Source organism: Lepidochelys kempii, chromosome 1, assembly GCF_965140285.1.
Source record: "Lepidochelys kempii isolate rLepKem1 chromosome 1, rLepKem1.hap1, whole genome shotgun sequence".
In the NCBI taxonomy this organism is placed as follows: Eukaryota; Metazoa; Chordata; order Testudines; family Cheloniidae; genus Lepidochelys; species Lepidochelys kempii.
The window spans coordinates 265,083,621-265,106,782 of NC_136380.1; the positions used below are offsets into that span (position 1 = coordinate 265,083,621).

General features: G+C 46.1%; 1 protein-coding gene across 1 annotated transcript; it reads right to left on the reverse strand.

Annotated features, from left to right (window-relative positions):
* Window positions 1–1,002: 1,002 nt before the first annotated feature.
* Window positions 1,003–22,635, reverse strand: ERP27 (endoplasmic reticulum protein 27; the record flags this gene model as incomplete). The annotated part of the gene is made up of 6 exons (XM_073330895.2): window positions 1,003–1,578; window positions 2,320–2,517; window positions 12,537–12,662; window positions 14,925–15,041; window positions 18,644–18,781; window positions 22,510–22,635. Coding segments are annotated over 6 exons (744 nt in total), but the record flags the coding sequence as incomplete, so codon positions are not given.
* Window positions 22,636–23,162: the final 527 nt, after the last annotated feature.

A 23,162-nucleotide genomic window follows, 5' to 3' on the forward strand; every position in this document is an offset into this window, starting at 1 on the left:
GATGATTTAAGCAATAGGTTACATATGCCACAGTTAGTAGTTCTGGAATTTCATATTTGATTTCCTTCAGGACTCTTGAGTGAATACCCATCTAGCCCTAGTGACTTGTTACTGTTTAATTTACCAGTTTGTTCCAAAACCTCCTCTACTGACAACTCAGTCTTCTCAGTCCTGACTAGAGGTAGGAAGGAAATGATTTTCCATCCCTTGGAAATATTTGGGATATCAAAACAATCTTCTTTCCCAAACTAGGATGAAGTTTAAAAAGGGTTCATCTCAATTTAGACCATTTTAATTTTTTTTTATTTTACTATAATCAGTTTAAATTTCAAAACCAAAAGTCATTTCAAACCAGCGAAACAAAACTTTTCATTTAAAAAATTGTCGAAAGAAAACATTTTGCCAATTTTGAAACTTTTTCCCCAACATTTTTTCAAGTAAAAAATTTAGTTAAAGCTGACCCTTGCCCAGAAAAAGTTTAGGTTTTGATGATTCAACATTTCCCAGTGATAAGAAGTTTCATTCAGAAATTTCAAACTAGTTGTATACCTGACCCACAGCACTTCTTACTATTCCATTCCTCAGAAACCCACCACCTGGCAACACATCATTCCATTATAGTCTTTGGTTCCCACACAGTTCTGCCTTTGTACCTTAATCCAAACTAGCAGCACTTCTTGCTTTTCCAATTCTGCACTCCCTGGCAGCTGTGCCAATGTACGTCAATCCCACCCCTGTAGTACCAAGTGCAATTCCAGCCCTAGACCTCCACATAGAAGCCCTCAGTCTAACTGTAAAACAGAAATATCTAAGTCAAACATAGGGCACTCCGAATATAAGTTGAGGAACATTATTTACTGAATAATCTGACTAGTTAGATACAGCAAGGTTATTTAAATTCAGCCAAAAGAGAGACTTGAACCTGCTCTTTTAGAGATATTTAGGCTTATTACTTAAATTAAAAAAAAATCACACAAATTCAGAGAATTCACTTTCTGCTTTATTTAGTAAAATGTAATGCTATAGGTCATGTAACCTCAGGCGACAAATCAGCTTCTAGACCCAGAGAGATGTGTAAGGGAACCCCAACATGGTACCAGTGCCAGATGAGGGGGAGAGAACCATGTATTAAGGGGGCAGAGACAGAGTTATCAGGGAAACAGAGCTGCCAATCTCTGCATAAACTTTCTGCAAGGCGTGTTTTTGACACGGCAGTTTCATCATATTGCCTCTTGCTCTCATATATGGCAAGAGGCAGTGGGAACCCAGAAGGACCAATGCAGTACAGTGCCATGGTTCCTGGAGCATTAAGATGAGCGAGGGTGGAATTGGCAATTGAGAAGGAGAGAGAGATACCTAGAGAGGAGAAAGAGCATATATGTATATGGAATGGAGAAGGGTTGATCACAGTTGACTTGGCCTCATATTCCTATTGTCTCAGGGTCTCCAGAGATGTTGGGCACAGTGAACTCTTCTTATACTGAGTGCAGGTGGCACTGGGCAGAGCCACAGTCTTTTATCTGGTGATTGAGATGGGAGTCAGAGCTCTGTCTTCTCCTCTGGGCTGGGATCTTCTTTCTAAAATACAGTAGGGGCAGGAAAGCTGGGTTGATACCATCATGGTTTTCCGCACAGAGATTAAGGGGGGAAAATATTTAAATTCCTGCTTCAACAGCCTATGTTGCCTAATTTCCCCATTCCATTTCAGTAGCCCCTGAGTTACTTTCATGGGGCAGCACAGGCCATGGGACCTCTGGCACACAAGGGCTCTTAGTACAGCAAGCTAAGCCATTATAAAAGCAATAGAAGCTCAGCACTGAATGAAAATGGAGGTTAAGTTTCCCCTCCCTCTGCAAATGGGTGGTGATTAATCTCAGGTAGATTTGGCCCAACTTTGAGTCCTTTGATCTGAAAGGTTCTTGGTGAATTTTCATTCTAAAGCCACGTTCTGTCTCCCTGACCCCCATTATAGCTATATTCAGGGTCCAAACGCATTCACCCCTGCTCCTAATCCCTGCATCCTGATGCAGCCCTACTCTTCATCTCCCCAGGCACTGCTCTCAGGAAGGGAAATGGCTTCCTTAAATGAGACTCTCACACCAGTCCTGAAGTCAAGGAATATGACACCTTATTGCTCTAGGCTAAAAAGTAAAAGTTGGGGCAGACAGAGGCTCTCCAAACCCAGTCAGCTGTACTATCGCTGAGATCTGATGCCCAAGCGTGGTGGAAGAAATGACACAGGCGAGGTTGCAGAGAGCTAAGAGCATCCTGCTCAGAAGCGTGTGAGCAGCAATGCTCTCCCACATACTGTACACTCACCCTTTGCTTTCTCTCTAAGAAGCCATTGCAGAAGTCCTGCACACGCTCCACTGTGACCTCACCCAGGGGCAGCACATCCTGCTCCTCATCTGGCATGTGGAATATAGCCAGAGCTGGCAGCTGGGACTTCTTCAAGTTGAAGAATGATATCACACGTTCATTGCCCTTCACCTTGCTGTCCACCAGGATGAAAAGAATCTGCATTGGAGAGAGAGCAAACTAGAGACCCTGAGGGACAGCAGACACACATGATCACACAAAGATTTAGTAGGATACCATTGTAATTAACTGTAGATACTAGACCTCTACAGCCACACTCCTGCCCCTGCGGGGCTTGAGAGTGCTACTACAACCCTGCCTGTGTCTCAGAGAATGCAGCTTTTCCTCCAGTTGCCACAGAAACAACAACTATCTTGCCTCTTTATCCAGCCCTGCATGAAGCCGACTGATAGCAGCACTACAACTTCAAGACAAACGCGGAGGTAGCATACAATCTGTTCTCTACACCAGATTTACAGCACCTAGACCCTTCGCAATGTCCGTTATGATGCATGTAATAAACCCTCTTTGTCCTTGGTGTTTTCATGTTTGTTTTCTACAAATGTTTGAGCATTCAAGCTTTCCTAGCCCGGCTGCTCTTGAAAAGTGCGTTTTTAGCTCAAATCGTCACTCAAAAGCTAATTTCAAATTGTGGGCCAAACCCTCAGCTGGTATAAATTAACACAGCTCCATTTAAATCAATACCAGTTTATACCAGCTGTATAGTCAATTATAAAACTCAAAATTAATGCTCTGCTGTTAGTTACAGTATATAACTCCAGGTTTCAGAGTAGCAGCCGTGTTAGTCTGTATCTGCAAAAAGAAAAGGAGGACTTGTGGCACCTTAGCGACTAAACAATTTATTTGAGCATAAGCTTTCATCTGATGAAGTGAGCTGTAGCTCATGAAAGCTTATGCTCAAATAAATTGGTTAGTCTCTAAGGTGCCACAAGGCCTCCTTTTCTTTTTGAGTATATAACTCATGTATTGTTATGCTTCCATTCCCTGAATACCTCTCAACCTTCAAACCTGCCGAGGTGTGACACAAGCCATCACTATTTAAATGGCCAAAATATGTAATGGCTGAGTTTTGTTGAGTGCTGCAGCATAGGTGACACATCGTATTTATTATTAATTATTATTATTATTATCATCATAAAATGTGTTTTAAAGATTGTTTTGTCACTGTGTGAATCAAAGGAAGTAGTTTTGCAATTGCGTACAATGTGTTTCCACACACCAGACATGCCAAACCCACAAAAATAATGCAGAAATTGGGCTTCTTTTTGGCTTAATTGGCTTGCGAGTTGCTTGTTGGCTAGTTTTTGGCTTGTAGCTTGTTGCTTCTTTTTTTTTGATCAGCTCCCGGCAAGCAGGGGCAAAGGGAGGAGAGAGTCAGGGGTGCACAGCGGGCCCACCACAGTCCCAGACTGCACGCCAGGGAGATCTAGTCACATAGAGTGTTGGGGCTCTTAGGGATTGGCTTGTTTTGGCCTTGTTTTTAAATGGGATTAGCTTGATTTTTGGTTTATTGTGAAAGTTGGAGTGCTTATTTACTGCATGAAAGTTGACAACTGTCATCCTCTTGTGCAATAACTACAGAAATATGTGTTCAAATGAGACCAACTTATATTGCATGGAAAGAACTTGTCTTTTACACTTAACTCCTAACACCTCTATCTTCGTGGACTGGCAAAGCTGAGTTTTCACTATTCTAACCATAGTGAAACCGCTTTCAGGGTCAACATTTGAATGGAGGAGGCAAAGTAAAATAATGAGATGTCTTCTGAAATGAGGCAGTCTTTCAGATGCACATAGCTACTTCAGCAATTCCCTCCAGTATTTTGACATACAGGAATGTGGTCCACTCACTGGTCCAGTGAATTTGTCAATAACCTCAAACTGATATGCTGTTAAATCATCCAATAATTGGTCACAGTATTTTCAGAAATTACAAACACCTGGGCATCAAACCAAATCTGGTACCAAGGCCCCTAGATCTGAAACTGCCCTTGCATTTTTCAACAAGTGATCCTCAGGGAAAAAAATTCTTCAGCATCTGCACAAGGCAGCCATTTAAAACATCAGTCTGTGTCCAAAAAAATCCATCTCCTCACTCTCTTTCAAGTGCTTCTTCACATGATGTCCAACTTTGATATCACGGCTGGGAAAATATGTTGTTAGGGTCATCCAAAACTGAAAGATCATTCTCCTATAGAGCATTATGCTGTCGAGTAGCAGCATGTTTCAGTTTTCCAGCATACTGCTGAAGCAGTCTCTGGATATCCCCATGCAGTGTCACCAGCTGGGTTGGGTATCTATACTTGGAGGTCTGGTATTAAATGCAGAAGTGGATCCAGTGTATAGTTGAGGAAGATGAAGATTAGTTGGATATAGTCCTGTAAGGATAGAAATCAGCTCCACTTTTTCTGGTCTTTTCTCTAAGGAAAGAAAATAGGAAAAGAGGGCAGACCTCTTATGCAGTGTGTGACTGATTACTTTGTGGAATTTCAGCTCCCTGATGGGAACATGTTTTATGATTATGAGTGGGATTTCATTGGCAAAGAGGGCAAATTCTTTCAGCTTGTGTTGGCTCTGGTAATTTGGAGCAAAATGACAAGACCAAAATCAGCCATCAGCTCTTCAACAAACAGTGAAAAAGCTTAGCTGCAGCTATCTGCCAAGTGAGGTATCTGCAGCCTGTATTTACAATTTTTTGATTTGCTTCTTTTAGCCATGAATAACACAGAGTTGTGTTTCCTAGTCATAGAGCCATAGAGTCTGATGAGAAAAATAAAAGGGTTGTAGATGGGCATGCTAAACTTCTGAAGTGTTCCCATTAGATAGTCAGATGTGCCAGTTCATGTTCCTGATGTACAGTGTACCATGTCTAGAAATTAAAAGACATTGCAGCCTTTGTTTTCATACAAGAATCCCACAAGGATAACCAGCAGGGTCTCATGTCCCAGGTCTGTATTCCGATCCACGCACACACCAAAAGAGACATTGTGACCAACAGCCACCACATCATTTTGGTACCAAACTCCAAGCTTATCCCTTGCAGTGGGGATATCTTTTGTTGCTCCATGTGTCATCTTCTTGAGAACATCTGCATCCATGCAGTATTTCTTTATGAACTTCACCAGTCGTTCTCCAGCAGTAAATGGCACATTGTATTCACCTAACATGGAAACAAAACCATTGTGCCTCCAAGACATTTATGTTCACTTCAAGTGATGAAAAATCTGACACTGTCACCCGCTTGGCATTTTGGCAGTGCTTCTCCGAATTGACATGGGGTTGACACCTAATGATCATCAAAGCTCATACAGAAGGTATGTTTCGATCCCTGTCTGCTCTCTGTCACCATTCAAAAGTGCTTTTCCGGGTTTGTGGATAAGTAACACACCTCCTCTCTTTTCTCTAGTGACTTATCACTGGTTGAACATCTGGCTTCCTCTTCTAGCATTTTACAATCTTCAGGTTCCACTCTAAAGCAAAAAGAAATATGTATTGGAACAATAGCCCAGCAGCTGCATCATGTATCCGCCTAAAGCAATTCAAGGTACGGACTCAGACTGTCTCCATTGGGTGGGGGGCACTTCAGGCCCTCTCCACTGTGGGATCCCAGCCAACCCCCCCAAATGGGTTCCCCAGCTGAGGCTTGAATTTCCTCTCAGTTGAAGAAAGGACCTCACATTGGAGATGACAGGAATGTTTCTCACACACTGGCAGTGATGGCTGAGTGACTTCTTCTCTTCCAGTCAGTGGTGTCCTCTTCAGCCTCTGGTAGGTCCAGTCAGCACCAGGGTCGTCTTCTCTTCCTTCTCCAGTCATTCTGGTTGTTGGCAGGATCTTCTTCCTGGACTGTCTGGGCATCAGCAATGGAATGCAGGCTCTCATTTCTTCCTTAGCTGGCAGGCTCAGTCGGCAGTGGTGGATGACAACAGGTGTTGATGCAGTGCTATAGGGGACTGAAATCTGATACCTTTTACAGCGATGGTTCTCTGACTGAATTACTAATGTGACTAACCACCACAGTGCAAAGTATGAATATTTACAACAAATCCTTTGCCACCAATCACAGAACAAGATTTATTCACTGATCATCAATGTTCCCTCTAATTTTTAACAGGCTGTGTGCGCAAAAAATTTCTTCTGTGCCACCGCCAAAGCAAAAAAAAAAAAAAAAGCCGTCGCCGAAGCCGGAGTGCGTGCAGTGTTTCGCCATGTGCGCAGGGTTTAAGATCTGTGTGCGCGCGCTCACACACACAGGACTTTTGAGAATCTGGGCTTTAGCCTTTTTGTGCCTCATCTCCCCATCTGTAAAATGGGGATAACAGCACTGTTGTACCTCACGTGATCTCATGTTTGTACATTACAAACATTTGTACGCTGTCATCATGAATGTGTATTCCTCCCTCCGCTTTTGTTGTCTCTGAGCTGACTTACACATAGTTAGCCCTTTTAATCTTTCCTCAATGATAATTTCCTCTGGATCCCTAATTTTTATTAGTTGTCTCTGAATTCCCTTCAGTGTCTCTCTCCTTCTGGTAATGTGGTGCCCAGAAATAAACATCAAATTCCAAGTGTAGTGGCACCAGTCATATAAGGCCCAGTTCTGCCACCCTTGCAGTCAGAAGAACCTTACTCCACAAAGAGTCCCATTGGCTTCAATTGGCAGAGAGACTATGGCTTCCCTGCTTCATTATATGATGTCTTTGAATGTGCAGCCAAGGTTTCTACTGTCCATTTTGGAAAATCATGTCCAATTTGCTGTCAGCTAGCACCTCTACTTCTCCTTCATCGTTATTGCTTTCCAGAATTCTCCCTCCCATTGTCCACAAATGCTATGGATTCCTTTTCTCCAGATGTGCTACGATCAAATCCTTTATTATTTTCTGCCCATGTTTCCTGCCCATCTGTCCTGACTAGTGTTTGCAACTTCTTCCAATTTAGTATCCTTCAGGAACCTCATTATATGCTGTTTATTTCTGCTTTTTGATCATGAATGAAGATGCTAATCTGGCCAGAGTTAACACAGTACACTAGAAATCTCCACTCCCACCAGAGGAGTTGTATATCTTCACACTTCCAAATATTCCATTACCTGTTCTCTATCAAAAGTTATTTTTACTGGGTCTTCTTTCCATATTCATTGTTCAAACTTCTTGCTATATGATTTTCATTTAAGACAGATTTTCAAAAGAAAGTGCTGTATCTCAGCAATTTCTGAGTCATGATTAACTTCATTCCTCTCTTCAGGAAGTTTGCTCAATTCAGTAAAGCTCTTAAATGCAGGCTGAACTTTAAGCATGTATTTAAGTCACACCAAAGTCAATAGAATTTAAGCAGGTGATTAAAGGTAAACATGTGCTTAAGTGCTTTGCTGAATAGGGATGCTTGGTTGAATTAGGGCCTAATGGGCCTACTTTCTCCCTAGTACTTTTCCCTAATACATTTGTAGAAGCCCCTCCTTCTTGCTCTTAACCCTTCTGACTAGTATTAACTCCTTTTGATTTTTTGCTGCCCTTTTCCCCCCAGTACTCTTACATGACTGTGTATTCCTTTTTTATTTGCTCCCTCTTTTTCCATTTCCAGCCAAACTAATCTAACCCCAGGCTTTCGAGCAGTCCTTTATGAAGCCACATTGGCTACTCCTTATCTATCATACTCTGACATTGCACAGGCATAAATGGCTACACGAGGTGCAAGGTAACGGAGATCATCTGTCCTGCCTCCCAAGCTTTCTCTTTCATCTCTCTTCTTTAATACCATTGACATCAGCAGCAGCCTTCCCATTATCAAGGCTCACAGCCTTGGAGTTATCTTTATTTCCCATCAGCAGTCCAGCTATCATGGTGATGGGACATGCTAGAAAGTGGTAGATAAATGAGATCAGATAGACTGGACTCTCCTCAGAGCTAGGCTCTCATCAAAACCTGCCATGACTTCTTGTACACCCAGGTAAAATTCCTCCCTTCCTCTTTCCCAAACTGATAAGACAATCACCTGTGCCCTAGTTAGTGCACTCATGGATTACCGCAACCTCCTTCTGTCTGACTTCCCATTTCTTCCTGCTTTAATCCATTCAAAATGCTGCCAGCAGAACAAGGTTTTTCAGCCATTTTTATCAAATCTCTCCACCTTCTTGATACCCTTTCTTGGGTTTATGTTTACTTCCACATCAAAGTTATGCTTTTCCTCTTCTCCTTCAGCCCCTGCCTATACCATTACCACCACCCCTTCTTCCTCCCTCTCTTCCTCCTGAGCTTCATTTAAAATCACTTTAATTCTTTGCTCATTCCCATTTTCTGCCATTTTTTGTCCTACCCCATACGTCTGGAACAGCTTCCCAGCTAACATATCCAAAGCTCCCGCACTCTTGAGGCTTTCAGCTAGAACAGCCAGTCACTGCTCTGCTTAAATTGGGTTGGTCTGTGTTCTGCTGAGGTCTGTTTTGTTTTTCTTGGATTGTTCTATTTATTTTGCTTTGTTCCAGATTGTGTTCTTAGGGGTCCATTGTGAGTTCAGATACCCTTCCAAGTCACAGTTCCTTCCCTACTCCCTGCTTGCTATTCAGGGCTTGTAATTTACTGCTGGCCTGTAGCAATAGTAAATAACTTACCCGCCCCCACCCCCATGCTGGCTCAGCTTCTCGGGCAAACAGGTAAGGGGTGGAACCAAGGCTCCACTCATGCTCCCATCCAGTCCACCACCACTCCTTGTTCATCTGCTCTGGGAAGAGAGTAGGCAGGCAAGTAGCCCTGCTTACTCCTTTGTGCCCAGACCTAAAGCCCAGGTAGCCCCCGTAGGGATGTAAGCAGTGGTTCTTACTCCCTCTCAGGCCTTTGTGTGGGCGTGTCAGCCAAGTCACCATCTAGCCCTATGGGGCAGGGAACTTGGTATTGGTCTGGTACAGTCCTAGTGTTATGCAGAATTATGTACATCTCTGGCGCTACATACATAAAATAAAATAACAATAACAACAATAAATAATGGGTCAGCTCCTGAAATCTTCCCTCTCTTTTCACTCAGGTAAACTCCCATTGAGTTCTGCCTGAGTCAAAACTAACTAAAAACTGAGTGAGGAGTCAGGACTTGGCTGGCTAATAATTTATAAACTATCTGGATCTCAGAACACCATTTGGAAAAGTGCCTTGTGAAGTCTTGCTTGGAAAGTGAATTCATATTAGCTTGGAGCTGGACATGTCACAGGAATGGAAAACTGGCTGTGGAACCCTATTCAAAGGCGTATGATGGTAAAGAGCAGTGCACTGAATTAGACGAGATGTCTAGGGGTGTGTAGCAGGGATCAGTGTTAGGGCCATGCAGTTTGGAGCTGCGTATAAAGAGACATCATATAATTGAGGAAAGAGGGAACAGTCTCTCGTTACAGGACACTGGTGAGACCACACCTACTGCACAGTAGCATTCAGTGAGTGTCTCACTGCTAAACAAATGTAGACATACAAGAGGGGATTCAATGGAAAACGAGTGGGGGGCAGGAGGTTGTTTGAGATCTATGTAAAGTAACTGCAAGGGATGCCTTTATGACTGGAGCTTAACCCTTAAAACACTAAGAAAAGGAGTACTTGTGGCACCTTAGAGACTAACTGATTTATTTGAGCATAAGCTTTCGTGAACTACAGCTCACTTCATCGGATGCACCCCATGTCCCAGATGACTGGAAAAAGGCTAATGTAGTGCCAATCTTTAAAAAAGGGAAGAAGGAGGATCCTGGGAACTACAGGCCAGTCAGCCTCACCTCAGTCCCTGGAAAAATCATGTAGCAGGTCCTCAAAGAATCAATCCTGAAGCACTTGCATGAGAGGAAAGTGATCAGGAACAGCCAGCATGGATTCACCAAGGGAAGGTCATGCCTGACTAATCTAATCGCCTTCTATGATGAGATTACTGGTTCTGTGGATGAAGGGAAACAGTGGATGTATTGTTTCTTGACTTTAGCAAAGCTTTTGACACGGTCTCCCACAGTATTCTTGTCAGCAAGTTAAAGAAGTATGGGCTGGATGAATGCACTACAAGGTGGGTAGAAAGTTGGCTAGATTGTCGGGCTCAACGGGTAGTGATCAATGGCTCCATGTCTAGTTGGCAGTCGGTGTCAAGTGGAGTGCCCCTGAGGTCGGTCCTGGGGCTGGTTTTGTTCAATATCTTCATAAAAGATCTGGAGGATGGTGTGGATTGCACTCTCAGCAAATTTGCAGATGATACTAAACTAGGAGGAGTGGTAGATACACTGGAGGGCAGGGATAGGATACAGAGGGACCTAGACAAATTGGAGGATTGGGCCAAAAGAAATCTGATGAGGTTCAATAAGGATAAGTGCAGGGTCCTGCACTTAGGACGGAAGAACCCAATGCACCGCTACAGACTAGGGACCGAATGGCTAGGCAGCAGTTCTGCGGAAAAGGACCTAGGGGTGACAGTGGATGAGAAGCTGGATATGAGTCAACAGTGTGCCCTTGTTGCCAAGAAGACCAATGGCATTTTGGGATGTATAAGTAGGGGCATAGCTAGCAGATCGAGGGACGTGATCGTCCCCCTCTATTCGACATTGGTGAGGCCTCATCTGGAGTACTGTGTCCAGTTTTGGGCCCCACACTACAAGAAGGATGTGGATAAATTGGAGAGAGTCCAGCGATGGGCAACAAAAATGATTAGGGGTCTGGAACACATGACTTATGAGGAGAGGCTGAGGGAACTGGGATTGTTTAGTCTGCAGAAGAGAAGAATGAGGGGGGATATGATAGCTGCTTTCAACTACCTGAGAGGTGGTTCCAGAGAGGATGGTTCTAGACTATTCTCAGTGGTAGAAGAGGACAGGACAAGGAGTAATGGTCTCAAGTTGCAGTAGGGGAGGTTTAGGTTGGATATTAGGAAAAACTTTTTCACTAGGAGGGTGGTGAAACACTGGAATGAGTTACCTAGGGAGGTGGTAGAATCTCCTTCCTTAGAAGTTTTTAAGGTCAGGCTTGACAAAGCCCTGGCTGGGATGATTTAATTGGGGATTGGTCCTGCCATGAGCAGGGGGTTGGACTAGATGACCTCCTGAGGTCCCTTCCAACCCTGAGATTCTATGATTCTATGATTGATTCTATGAAATTGGTTAGTCTCTAAGGTGCCACAAGTACTCCTTTTCTTTTTGCGAATACAGACTAACACGGCTCTTACTCTGAAACCATAAAACACTGAGGATTAGTATATTTGCTCTTCAACCCACTCTCTCGCCCACTAATAGGTGCTTCAGCCCTCTGCCAGCAGCTGACCCATCCCTGGGCTCTAACGCAACAGCCCCAATTCTTTCCAGCTTCCATTCCCTCCCACAAAAACCCCTTCCAAAAGGGCTTCAGCTCAACCCCCTGCCCCACTGTTGGTTTCTTCCCCCAACTTGTCTGCCATGCCCAGGACTTCCTATTGCTGCCAGGTCTGCCTCCTAACTAGTTCCATCCCCATGCGCTCCTGTCCAGCCCAACTGCAAGCTGAGAACCAAGCCTGGGAAGGTGGGCTGTTTGGGGAGTGCTTGTTTGTAGTCAGGGAGAGCAGGTGGCAGCGGGGAGGCAGGGGAAATCTGTCTGTGGAATCCCCACTGTGGGAAATCTGTTCACATGCCCAGGGGACCCACCTGCAAATCCCTTCAAACAGCAAATTCACAGGTCTTTTTCCTGGGAACTAATGAGAGCTAAAAAATCGTTGTGGCATTCATGCTATCTGGCCATTTCAATAGCACTTTTCAGTATCCAAAAGGGAGCTCCAGCTGTATAGCCAGAGATCACTTGGCACACCAGTGGAATGTAACCATTGCTGGGGTGAAAGGCAGCAGCTGTTTGTCATCTCACAACAAAATACATCAGCTATTTAGGACAAGAAGCAAAGAAGAGCACAATATCCAGCTGAAACCACAGGGCAGATTTTAGAGATGCAGCGTGTATTGGGCACCTTCCCTGTTAGATCATGAACCAAAGAGGGTTGAGCAGATTGGCTCCTTTTGTCTTGGACTATCACCTATCTCCACTTGCTTCTCCTCTTCCCCACTCACCTGGCCTCTGTTCTCCCTGGGCATGTGGGATGACTTCCTCCCTCCCCCTGGGGGAAGTCACTCTTCTTCCCTCTCAAATAATCCTCTCTTATGGCCTCTCCTCCCCTCCTTTTGGCCTCACCTTTCCTCGGAAGAGTTCCGCTGCCTCCCGGTACCTGCGCACTCGCTCCGTATGGTCCTGGGAGGTTTTGTCTGTGAAGAGGAGGAGGTGGGTCTGGACTGTACTGTTGAACAAACCTATTGCCGTCTGCCAAAGACAAACGTGACACCAACAGACAGACACAGCGATTAGGAATAGTAAATCTGCTGCATTATTGGAGTCCTAAATCCCAATGGCACAGATGAATTCGCTCTCTACGAATCACAGCCCAGGCCATGTTCTCAGATTGAAGTCAAACTCTGGAGGAACTGAAGTTGTGTCCCTGAAGGCTCCTAAAGTCATGGTTTGGGGGACACCTGAGCCAAGGGTCTGGAGGCCCTGGGGCTAAGGCTTGGAGGAAAGACAGACTGTTCAGGGAGAGGGCAGGAAGACAGAGTCTGGGGACAGCAAGCTGAAGCCCAGAGGGGCAAGAATCTGGAATTGGGAGCTCTTGAGGTGCCTGGATAACAGGGACCACAGGGAACTAGGGGTTGCAAGGGACTCGGGACTGGGATCTGGAGGGGATGGGAGTAAGCAACTTGGGGAGTTCATGGAGTTAACCAGGAAGCTTCTCCAGCACCTTGTTTTCTTTCTTTAACATTAGCTGTGAGTGGTGGGGATGCGTCTTAAAATAGAAACTGTTGACTAAGCAACGTGTGAGCTGGGTAGGTGGGAGCACAGAGGGTTAAGTCTCCATCTGCAGCTCTTCAGGAAGAAATGGGTTGGACACCCCCCACCCCCCAGGGAAGGGGGAAAGCAGGCAGCACACACTGGCCCTCTGTGAAGACACTCTGGGTTGGTACCGCCAATGGTGTTTTTTGCACAGTCTCCAGTTGGTGGGCAAATTGTCATCTGACTTTTCCCCCCACCCACTTCCTGAAGTGCCGCAGCCGCTCCCTCAAACCAAACAGAAGTCTGGCCAGGCTGCCTCTGACCCTGTGCCTCTCCATGTGCCAGTCCAGACCACAGAGGCAGCCTGTGTAAATGCCTGCCAGCATTTCTATGAAGGAGAGGAAAGAGTGAGCCGACTAATAGGGATGGGGTCAGGGAGTGCATTTCTGTAACAGCCTTCCATCAGGGAGCACCAGGTCTCAGGTAGTGTGGGAGGGCCTAAGTACCAGAGTTTCACCTTAGCCTAATTGCTAGTGGACTTTCATCCACCCCCATAACACCTCTGCATAATGTTGCCTGAGGGTGGGAGAGGTCAGGACTGGAATAGCAGGGGGCTGCAAGTCAAGCGTGAGGAGAGCTGGAAGACCCTGTGGGAATGGACAGGCCTGGAGAAGCAGGCGGTGAGGTGAGTTGAGTCAGGATTGAGGTGTATTGGAAGTGCTGCTTGAGAGGGCACAGGCCTGGGAAAGCAGGAGGTGTTGCAGCAAGCCAGGGTTCACGGGTCCGGGGGAAGCTGTGAGGGCCCAAAGAATGGAAGGTAGGGAGTTCTGCAGGACTTGCTTTGACCCATGTGGCCTTATATTGTTTGGGGCCTATAATATACTTAAAAGAAACTAGTTTATTTATACATTTGTGAGCCTAGAATAAATATTAAACTAAAGAAAGGCAGGTATATTAGCAGAGCAGGTTGTGCTCCGGGACTGGACCAGCAGGAGGCCCGCCAGGTAAGAACTGTAGAGCTGTGCTGTGGCCTAACGAATGAAACAACATGGGCGCTCCAAGTCAGACTTGAGATGGGTGGGCTAAGTAGTTTGAGAGGGGGGAGGCAGGAAGAGGGGCTGGGGATTGAATTGAAGGAATAATGCTGCAGGTCAGGACTGAATGGCTTTTGCAGAGCTGTGAGATGAAGGGCAGGACTCGAATAATAGATAATTAGCTGGTAGAACTCACCACCACAGGATACCTTTGAGGCCAAGAGTTTAGTAGGATTCAAAAAGGGGCTCGACATTTATATGGATAATGAGACTATCCACAGCTACATTAGACTGTATGTGGATGTTTGACGAGGGATAGAAGTCTTCATGCTTCAGGGCTTAAGCCAACCACTAATAGATCAGAGTTAGGAAGAAATTTCCCCTGTGGGAAATCCTCTGCAGGATTTCCTGAGCCTTCTCTGAAGCAGCTGCTACTGTCCACTTCTGGAAACAGCATACTGGTTTAGATGGACCACAGGTCTGATTCAATATGGTGATCCCTTTGCTCCTGTGAATACAAGGGGGCATTGCCCATCAGGAAAGAGAGGCAGTGGTAGAGGTGTCTGCACAGACACCTGCATGGCTCCTGCACTGTGCTCTTTGCCCACCAACAGTCGCTGCAAGTCAGGATCCTATCATCCCCCCAGAATGAAAAACCAGCCAACTAGACAGAGCTTAAGAGAAGGTGGGTGCGTGGGAGGGGGTTTTGGGGATCCTTAGTTACCACAGGGTTGTACTCTGTCACCAGTCGCAGCTCATTGATCCGAATGAAACGGCTCATCTTGGTGGCATCCATTTTTTTGCCATCGGTGAGTTCCAAATCTTGACGTTTGTCGTCCACCTACAACAATGCAAGGAAACCTTAAATCACTGCTGTTCTCCATTCAGTACCCCTTCCCTGCCCTCTGTCCAGTGGCACGGGCAGACATACACAAATGCTCCTGTGCACATAGACACCTGTGGATGCCTTCATACACACACCTTTCACCACTGGAAACTCTCTTGGGGACCACTGGGCCTATAAATCTGCCATCTTGCTCTTTTGCCCAGTCTCTTCCTCAAGCTTCCCATGACAGGACAAACTCATGGAATAGGAGGAAACACTAAGGGTGCCAGACATCCCTGTATCGTCAACTCAAACTCCACTGGAGCCAGGGGGGATTAGCTGACAATCTCTCCTGGGCCTTCTGGGGAGACAGCATTAAACAAACCCAACTCCCTCCATCGCTCTCGCCCTCTCCTTTAAAAAAGTTCTGCTTATTTCATTCTTTCTAAAAGTAATAAACATTGGCACAGGCCTGTGTGGATTTCCTGGAAACATTGTGCAAGCAGGAAATCTCTCCAATAAAGAGAGGATTTTTTCCAGTACAGCCAAGAGAAAATCAGGCCTCGCAAAGATCATCTTTAGGGAACAATCCCATCCCATCTCCCCCCTCCAACCCTTCATCACTATCTGGAGGCTGTTTTATTGAAAGTCTCTTCCGCTCTCTTCCCCATAAACAGGGAGAAAGGGAAAACATCAAACAACAGCTAACCCCCGAAGTATAACAGCTACACATGCAGTTACATTTCAGGAGACGGCTAAATCAAGGGATTGGGCTGTGGAGCTACAGAACAGTAGAGTACAGCTGAGCCCTTTGGAATTTAATTGCCTTTTCCAAACATGCTGTGCTAGGCTCATGGAACTTGTGTCCACATAGATGTCCCATATTTTATTCGCTATGTCTGCTCACCCTCTACATGTACGTTAGCTGTGCCAGAGGTGTGCAGGCATGCAACCCTTTTTTCCATCCCATGGTCACTGTCACTGTGTCTTTGATCCAATATGTTCCTATGCTCCTTTAAGCCACTGAACTAGTTGCTCCTGAAATCACAGGGGATGATTCTTCTCTCACTTACACTGATGTAAATCAGGGGTAATGCCACTGAAATCAGTGGAGTCCCACTAGTGCAATCCAAAACCAGCACAAGTAAAATCAAACAGGCCCTTGGGGCTGATCCAAAGTCTATCAACACCAAAGGCAAAGGCTCCCATTTACTTCAGTGGGCTTTGGACTGCAACCTATTGATTCCCATTCCTGAGAAATTATATTCAGATATACTCTTGGATTATGCAAAGGATGCATCTCTAAAAAAAAGTGTTGCATTTAACAGTTTAGCTCAGATCCAAATGGCTCTGTCACACCCTACCCTCATAACATATAATTACCTCAATTAATTATGTCCTTTTTCCGTTGATCAAGCCAGATCCTCAGCTGGCAAAGATCAGCATACCTCTACTGACTTCAACAAAGCAACACCAATTTATATCAGCTGAGGATCTGGCCCAGGAGTATAATCATTGTGGTTTAAGTTTGGTACCCTTTATGGTGTTTCCATGCTATGCAAAAATAAAGGAACATTGTTTTATGTCTTTGATTAATTGCTGTCCTTTTGATTTGTCTGCCTGTCTTCCCAGTGCTTCCTCTGATGAATATTTTATTCCAAGTTCCTGTTCCAATTTCTTTTTTCAAAAAGATCTGATCCTACTCCTACACACTTATTCAGAAAAAAAAAATATCTAATATAAACTAACTTTTGTCAGTGGAAATTTTACAAACAAATTGCCAGTCAAAATTTATTCTGGCTTGGGGATTCAATCTGTTGTTTTTTTCCATTAAATGATGTTTCAGTTGCAAAAGTGGAAGAAGCATGCATTGGGAAGATTGTATTTAATGTGAATTGTTTCAAATGTCATGCAATTGCCTCTATCAGTTTCCTCTATCCTCCCGCCTTAATTATCCTTAATCTCTCCCACATTGCAAAAACAAAAGATCCTTAAATGTCCTTGGAAGAAAATGATTATGACTAAGAGCCCATCGTAGAGATAAGTGTTTTTGCAGTTTGTAGCACCTGCTGACAGTAAATCCGGTGTCAACTACTAGATCTCATGTGATATTCACTCATTCTCTTTTACACAGAAGGGGGAGAGATCTAGCTACATTATATGAACTAGCAAAAAGAAAAGGAGTACTTGTGGCACCTTAGAGACTAACCAATTTATTTGAGCATGAGCTTTCGTGAGCTACAGCTCACTTCATCGGATGAACTAGACTATCCATAAAGCGCCTGAGCTCAGCTCAGGAAGTGATTAGAGCAGGCAGAAAAGACAAAGGTGGCTTACACCATCTTTGCACCTGAGGCCAGCTGGGGACAGGAATAGTCCCTGGGGCATCTCTAATTTATGTTCTTCTGAAAGAGCCCTCTATGGGCCATTAAAGCAGCCCAGAACAGCCAGAGCAAACCGTACTCTGGCCACTCTCCTGCCTGTCCCAAATATGCCTTGCTCTTTCCCCCAGCCACTTTGCTGTCATGCCCCTACATCAGGGACTTCAAGGGGATGGGCACCACAGGGAACTCCAATATGCCACAGGCATTTCTGAGTGAGAAAATCTGCCAGCCCTGAGGGCCCTATACACTGGCAGAGCTGGTGTACAGGGGCAGCAGGGAACCCCAGAATCAGGGCCTTTCTAAAGATGCCTCAGATCAGGACATTCTTTACTAGTGAACATGAACAGTGTTTATACAATAACACTATCCATCTTAGATATTTATAGGATACCCAGGCAACATCTAGGCACAACACTAATAAACTTATACTTTCAAAACACTGTACAAACATTCACTAATTTATCATCACAGCATCCCTGGCCTTGTCTCCACTAGCCTTTTCTCCTAATTTTTTCCACCACTGCTAACCCCGGTGGAGCTCCACCAATGGAAGAAACAGCTGAAGCTGTAGGGAACAGAAGGCACCAGTGGCTGCCACTGTTGCATTTTTACTACCATGTCATCAACTACATTTGTTCCGACCAGGGCTAGACAATACAATAGTAAAAATGCTGGTGCCATATCCTTACTGGATCTCCTGCTATTGCTACCTCCAATGAATTAGTAATGGTGGGAAATAGTCAAGTGTAAACACACTCCATTGTGAGGTAGGTAGCTAGATAACTCTTATTATCTCCACTTTATAGCTCGGGAAACAGCAGCACAGAGATGTGTGATTTGCCCAGTACCACACAGTGAGTTAGGGAAGGAGCTGGGATTCAAACCCAAATCTCCCGGCTGTGTCTACAGTCAAACTGTTCCCGAACTAAAGTGGCTCAACACTACCCAATCACTTTTGAAAGTTTTTCCACCGCTGTTTTAATTCACCCCTTGAACAGTTAGGATCCTACTCAAAATGCAAAAGTGAATTGTTCTCCAGAAGCCCCCATCCTTCCTCCTTTGGTCTGGCCTTCTCCATGCTAGCAGAAACCTTCATCCATATCACCCTGAACATGTTCTCTGATACCCAGGCAGCGGTGAAGGGGAAACAGTTCTGTATCTCACCATTACAGAACGGTTTTCAGTGCCCCGAGCAACGTGGGCAGACGGGGCAGAGGCATGAGGCAGACATACCATGCGAAAGATGGAGATGGTATTGCTCGTGATGTTATAATGAGACAGGACCTCGGGGTTGGTGCTGAGTCCAAACGGCACCTCCTGGATTTTTCCTACAACAGTGTGGAAGTTCGAAACTTCTGGCCTCTCTAATTCCTGAAGGAGTGGGAAAGAGAGTAAAAAGGAGAAGGAAGATGGAGACATGGAGGGAAGGAGAGATGGACAAGAAGAGAGAGAAAGGGCATAGTAAAAGGAGAGAGAAAGAGAAAAAGAAGGAGGGGGAAGGAGAGGTAAAGAAAGAGAAAATAATATTAGAACCAGCTGAAGTTACTCACCCAGGTTTTCTTCTCCCTCTTGACATTGGCCAGACAGCTGCTTTGGCAGCAGCTGAGATTTGCAGGGACTAACGGTGACATCTTGTGGCCGCTCAGACTAGAGCGGGTGTAAGCACTCTGCCACTCTACCCTCCAAGTCTCAGGAGAAGAGGGGCTTCGTTTCCAAGCACAGCTCAAGTCTCCCCACCAGAACATGTGTTCCCAATCCACCTCCCCACACCCCACTCACATCCTGCCTGCTTATTTCTAGCTGTGTGCACATCATTGTGGGGAGGGCGAAAGCTTGGGGGTTAAGAAGGGACTGAGTGTCAGCAGCAGGGAATTGGGGAGGCGTCAGGGAACCTGTACTGAAGGTCAGGTAGGGGCAGGTGAGCTGATGGGGTTCAGGGAGAGGGAAGTGGGGGTCATGGAGACTATTGGGTATCAGAAGGAGGTGAAGGGACTGCGGAGGGCTTAACATGTGTTGTATCTGAATCTAAAATCTGACTGTCTGAGGAGTGGGTACTGGAAGAAAGTTGAGGGGCTGGTTCCTTTAGCGTCATCCATTTCCTCCTCCTTAGCAATCAGCATAATCATTGTCCTTCATGTTTATTCTTTGTTCACCCCCCCATACACACACCATCCCCTGCACAGCAATGTGACTGTGTGTGTATGAGTGTAAAAACAGGTCCTGCAAGCTAATCTCTTTTACCCCATACTCTTCCTCCTCATCAGCTTCTTCCTTCCCTTGTTTCCAGGACATTGAAGGGAAAGTCTCCCTCTTTCCCTACCTCAAGCTTCCCGGGCAACAACTCAAAAGATGTACGATCGGGACACCATTTGTCCCGATATTCAAGTGAGGAGGCAGGCGGGAGATGGGTGGGCAAGAGGGGTGAGGAAGCGAACGGGGAGGCGAGCGGCAGGCAGACGCACGGTGAGGAGGAGAGCGGCAGTCAGGTGAACAGGAGGACGCTGGACGGACAGCGAGGAGACTAGTGGGGAGGCGAGCAGTGGGCAGCAGGCGGGTGGATGGAGAGGAGAGCGGTGGCTGCATGTGGCAGGTGGATAGCGAGGAGACTAGTGGGGAGGCGAGCAGTGGGCAGCAGGCGGGCGGATGGAGAGGAGAGCGGTGGCTGCACGTGCCAGGTGGATAGCGAGGAGACTAGAGGGGAGGCGAGCAGTGGGCAGCAGGCGGGCGGATGGAGAGGAGAGCGGTGGCTGCACGTGGCAGGTGGATAGCGAGGAGACTAGAGGGGAGGCGAGCAGTGGGCAGCAGGCGGGCAGATGGAGAGGAGAGCGGTGGCTGCACGTGGCAGGTGGATAGCGAGGAGACTAGAGGGGAGGCCGATTTGTCCTGGGCCCCGCACCGCTCTAGGGATGGCCCTGGATATAATATCGAAATGGCTAGCTGAAACAAGGCATGGAACAATCCTCCCTGAGAGTGAGTTTGGGAGGCTTCCAGTGAAAAATTGGGTTTGATTTGGGCCTGTGGCCATCGCATTTCTCACACTTCCAGGGCATGTGCAGTGATAGTACTCTTTTCCCCAGGACAGCATAATGTTCTGAGCCAAGGCAGGGTGTGTGCTGCGTCTGTGTTACACTAGTTCAGCTGCATGCTCAAAACCAGACGGAAGGTTTGTAGAGAAGAAATATGCCTTACTGTGTGCAGTGAAGCCCAGCCTCATGCAGGGTGAAATTAACCTCTGTGCAGATGGTCAACGCAAGGCCTAGGCCCCACTTAAGAACGAGTCTGAGAGCTGAGCCAGGACATAAGTGATGATCAGGCCTCCACCTGGCCCTCTGCACAGGAATCACTTTCACCCTGTGTGCCCCCCTTGTACTAGGCGTGCCGAAAGAGAAGACCCAGAGAAAATTCTGTGACACTATAATCTGAGAAGGTAGCGCTTGTGTGGTAGACACTCAAACAGCAGAAATCATCAGTTCTGTTTAAAACACCCAGCCTTAACTCTGCCCCTTACGAATCACCTTTTGTTACATGGACATGTATTATTTCTGAAATTAGAGAGTCTTTCCAATAAACCAGCCATGGGGAGTCCTTTATAGCCCCCCCCCCCCACCTCCTCCAACCAAAGGAACATGTGGGCTAAGGGCGTAGAAGCTCCTGGGAAGCAGCCTGTTTGGAGAGTACAAAGTTTCCCTCCCTGACAAAAGCCATGAGCCAAGGAAGCAACAGCAAATCAGTGGGGCTGGCAGGAGGCACCTTTGGAACCTTAGACACCAGTGATGTCCTTTGGGCGCTACTTCCTTCAGTTCTTACTCTGGGAGTTTTGTTATCCTTCCTGCTGATTGGGTGCCTGCATAAGTCTCCTCCCTCACTGTCACAGAATCGTAGATATGTAGGGCTGCAGGGGACCTCGAGAAGTCATCAAGTCCAGCCCCCTGCACTGTGACAGGACCAAGTAAACCTAGACCATCCCTGACAGGTGTTTGTCAAACTTGTTTTTAAACACTCCAGTGATGGGGACTCCATGACCTGCCTTGGAAGCCTATTTCAGAGCTTAACTACCCTTATAGTTAGAAAGTTTTTCCTAATATCTAACCTAAATCTCCCTTGCTGCAGATTAAGCCCATTACTTCTTCTCGTACCGCCTGTGGGCATGGAGAACAATTGATCACCATCCTCTTTATAACAGCTCTTAACATTTGAAGGCTGTTATCAGGTTGCCACTCAGTCTTCTTTTCTCAAAACTATACGAGCCCAGTTTTTTCACCCTTTCCTCATAGGTCAGGTTTTCTAAACCTTTGATAATTTTTGTTGCTCTCCTCGGGACTCTTTCCTATTTTTCCACATCCTTCCGAAATTGTGGTGCCCAGTACTGGACACAGAACTCCAGCTGGGACCTCACCAGTGGAAAGTACAGCGGGACAATTACCTCCTGTGTCTTACATACAACACTCCTGTTAATACATCCCAGAATCATATTAGCCTTTTTTGCAGCTGCATCACATTGATGACTCATATTCACTTTGTGGTCCACTATAACCCCCAGCTTCTTCTCAGTGGTACTATTGCCTAGACAGTTAGTCCCCATTTTGTAGTCATGCATTTGACTTTTTCTTCTTAAGTGAAGTACATTTCACTTGTCTTTATTGAATTTCATCAGTGCAGTGAGGGTCCTGCAGAGGGTCCCTCCACTGCAGTCTTGATCCCCCTGCCTTCCATTCTCCATTAAGGTCCTTTCTGGCCTTAAATTCTGTGACCTATGCTCCCCTGCATCCTTCCCTCCATTCCACCTCAATATTTCCCTTCTTCCATTTCCTATTCCTGTGCTCCTTAACTCACCCCTCTATGCCCCCCCATTACCCCATCCCCAACTATGGAGTTCACAGAATGTTTACCCCTTCGCCCTGATCACTCTGCTTGTTTGTTATTATCCCCTCCCCTTCTGCCCACATCTGTCTTTTCTATTTAGATTGTAAGCAGTTTGAGTTGGGGACTGTCTTTACTCTGTGTTTGTACAGCACCCAGCCCAAGGGGCTCCAACCCCGGTGGAATACAAGTAATCAATAGTAATGTAACTAGGGAACTGAGAGATTATCTAAACAGACCTGGAAGAATCCAATGACGGCCACCTCAGCAGCACTGATGAAGACTGTTGTGGCTGCAATATCTCTCAAAAGCACAGGTTTCTTTGTGTCTCCAGTGACGTCTGGAGGGAGCACGAGGACGAAATGTCAGAATCATATCAGGCATGGAGAGCAGCCCAGAGCTAAGAACCCACCCGCCCACCCACACACACACACACACCCCACTACCATACACGCGCGCACTTTGTGCATGCTGATCTCGGCAGATCTCTCCCCCCTCTGGATACTGACAAACCTCTGTGAGGGGACTTACATCTCACATCCCTTCATCCACTGTACACGCTGACCCCAGTGGCTCTCTCACCCACCCCATTCGTTTTCTGGCCTGACCACAGGGTCACTTTCTTACCATGGGGCGCAGGGCTCTCCTCAGCACATCCTGATGGGCAGCCCCAGGTGAGGAGGGAAAAAAAGAGACACCACAAGGCAGAGGTCGCCATTATCCTGATGTCTCCTCTCCTTGCCATGGGCTCTGCTTTGGACTCTGCCTGGAAAGGTGACACGTCAGTGGTTTCTTGGTCAGGCGTCGTTCTCCCAACAGTGTGGGAACTAAGCACCTGGCACTGGTAAAACCTTCAACTTTGGAGATAAAAGTCTGGCAGAAAGATAGGGTC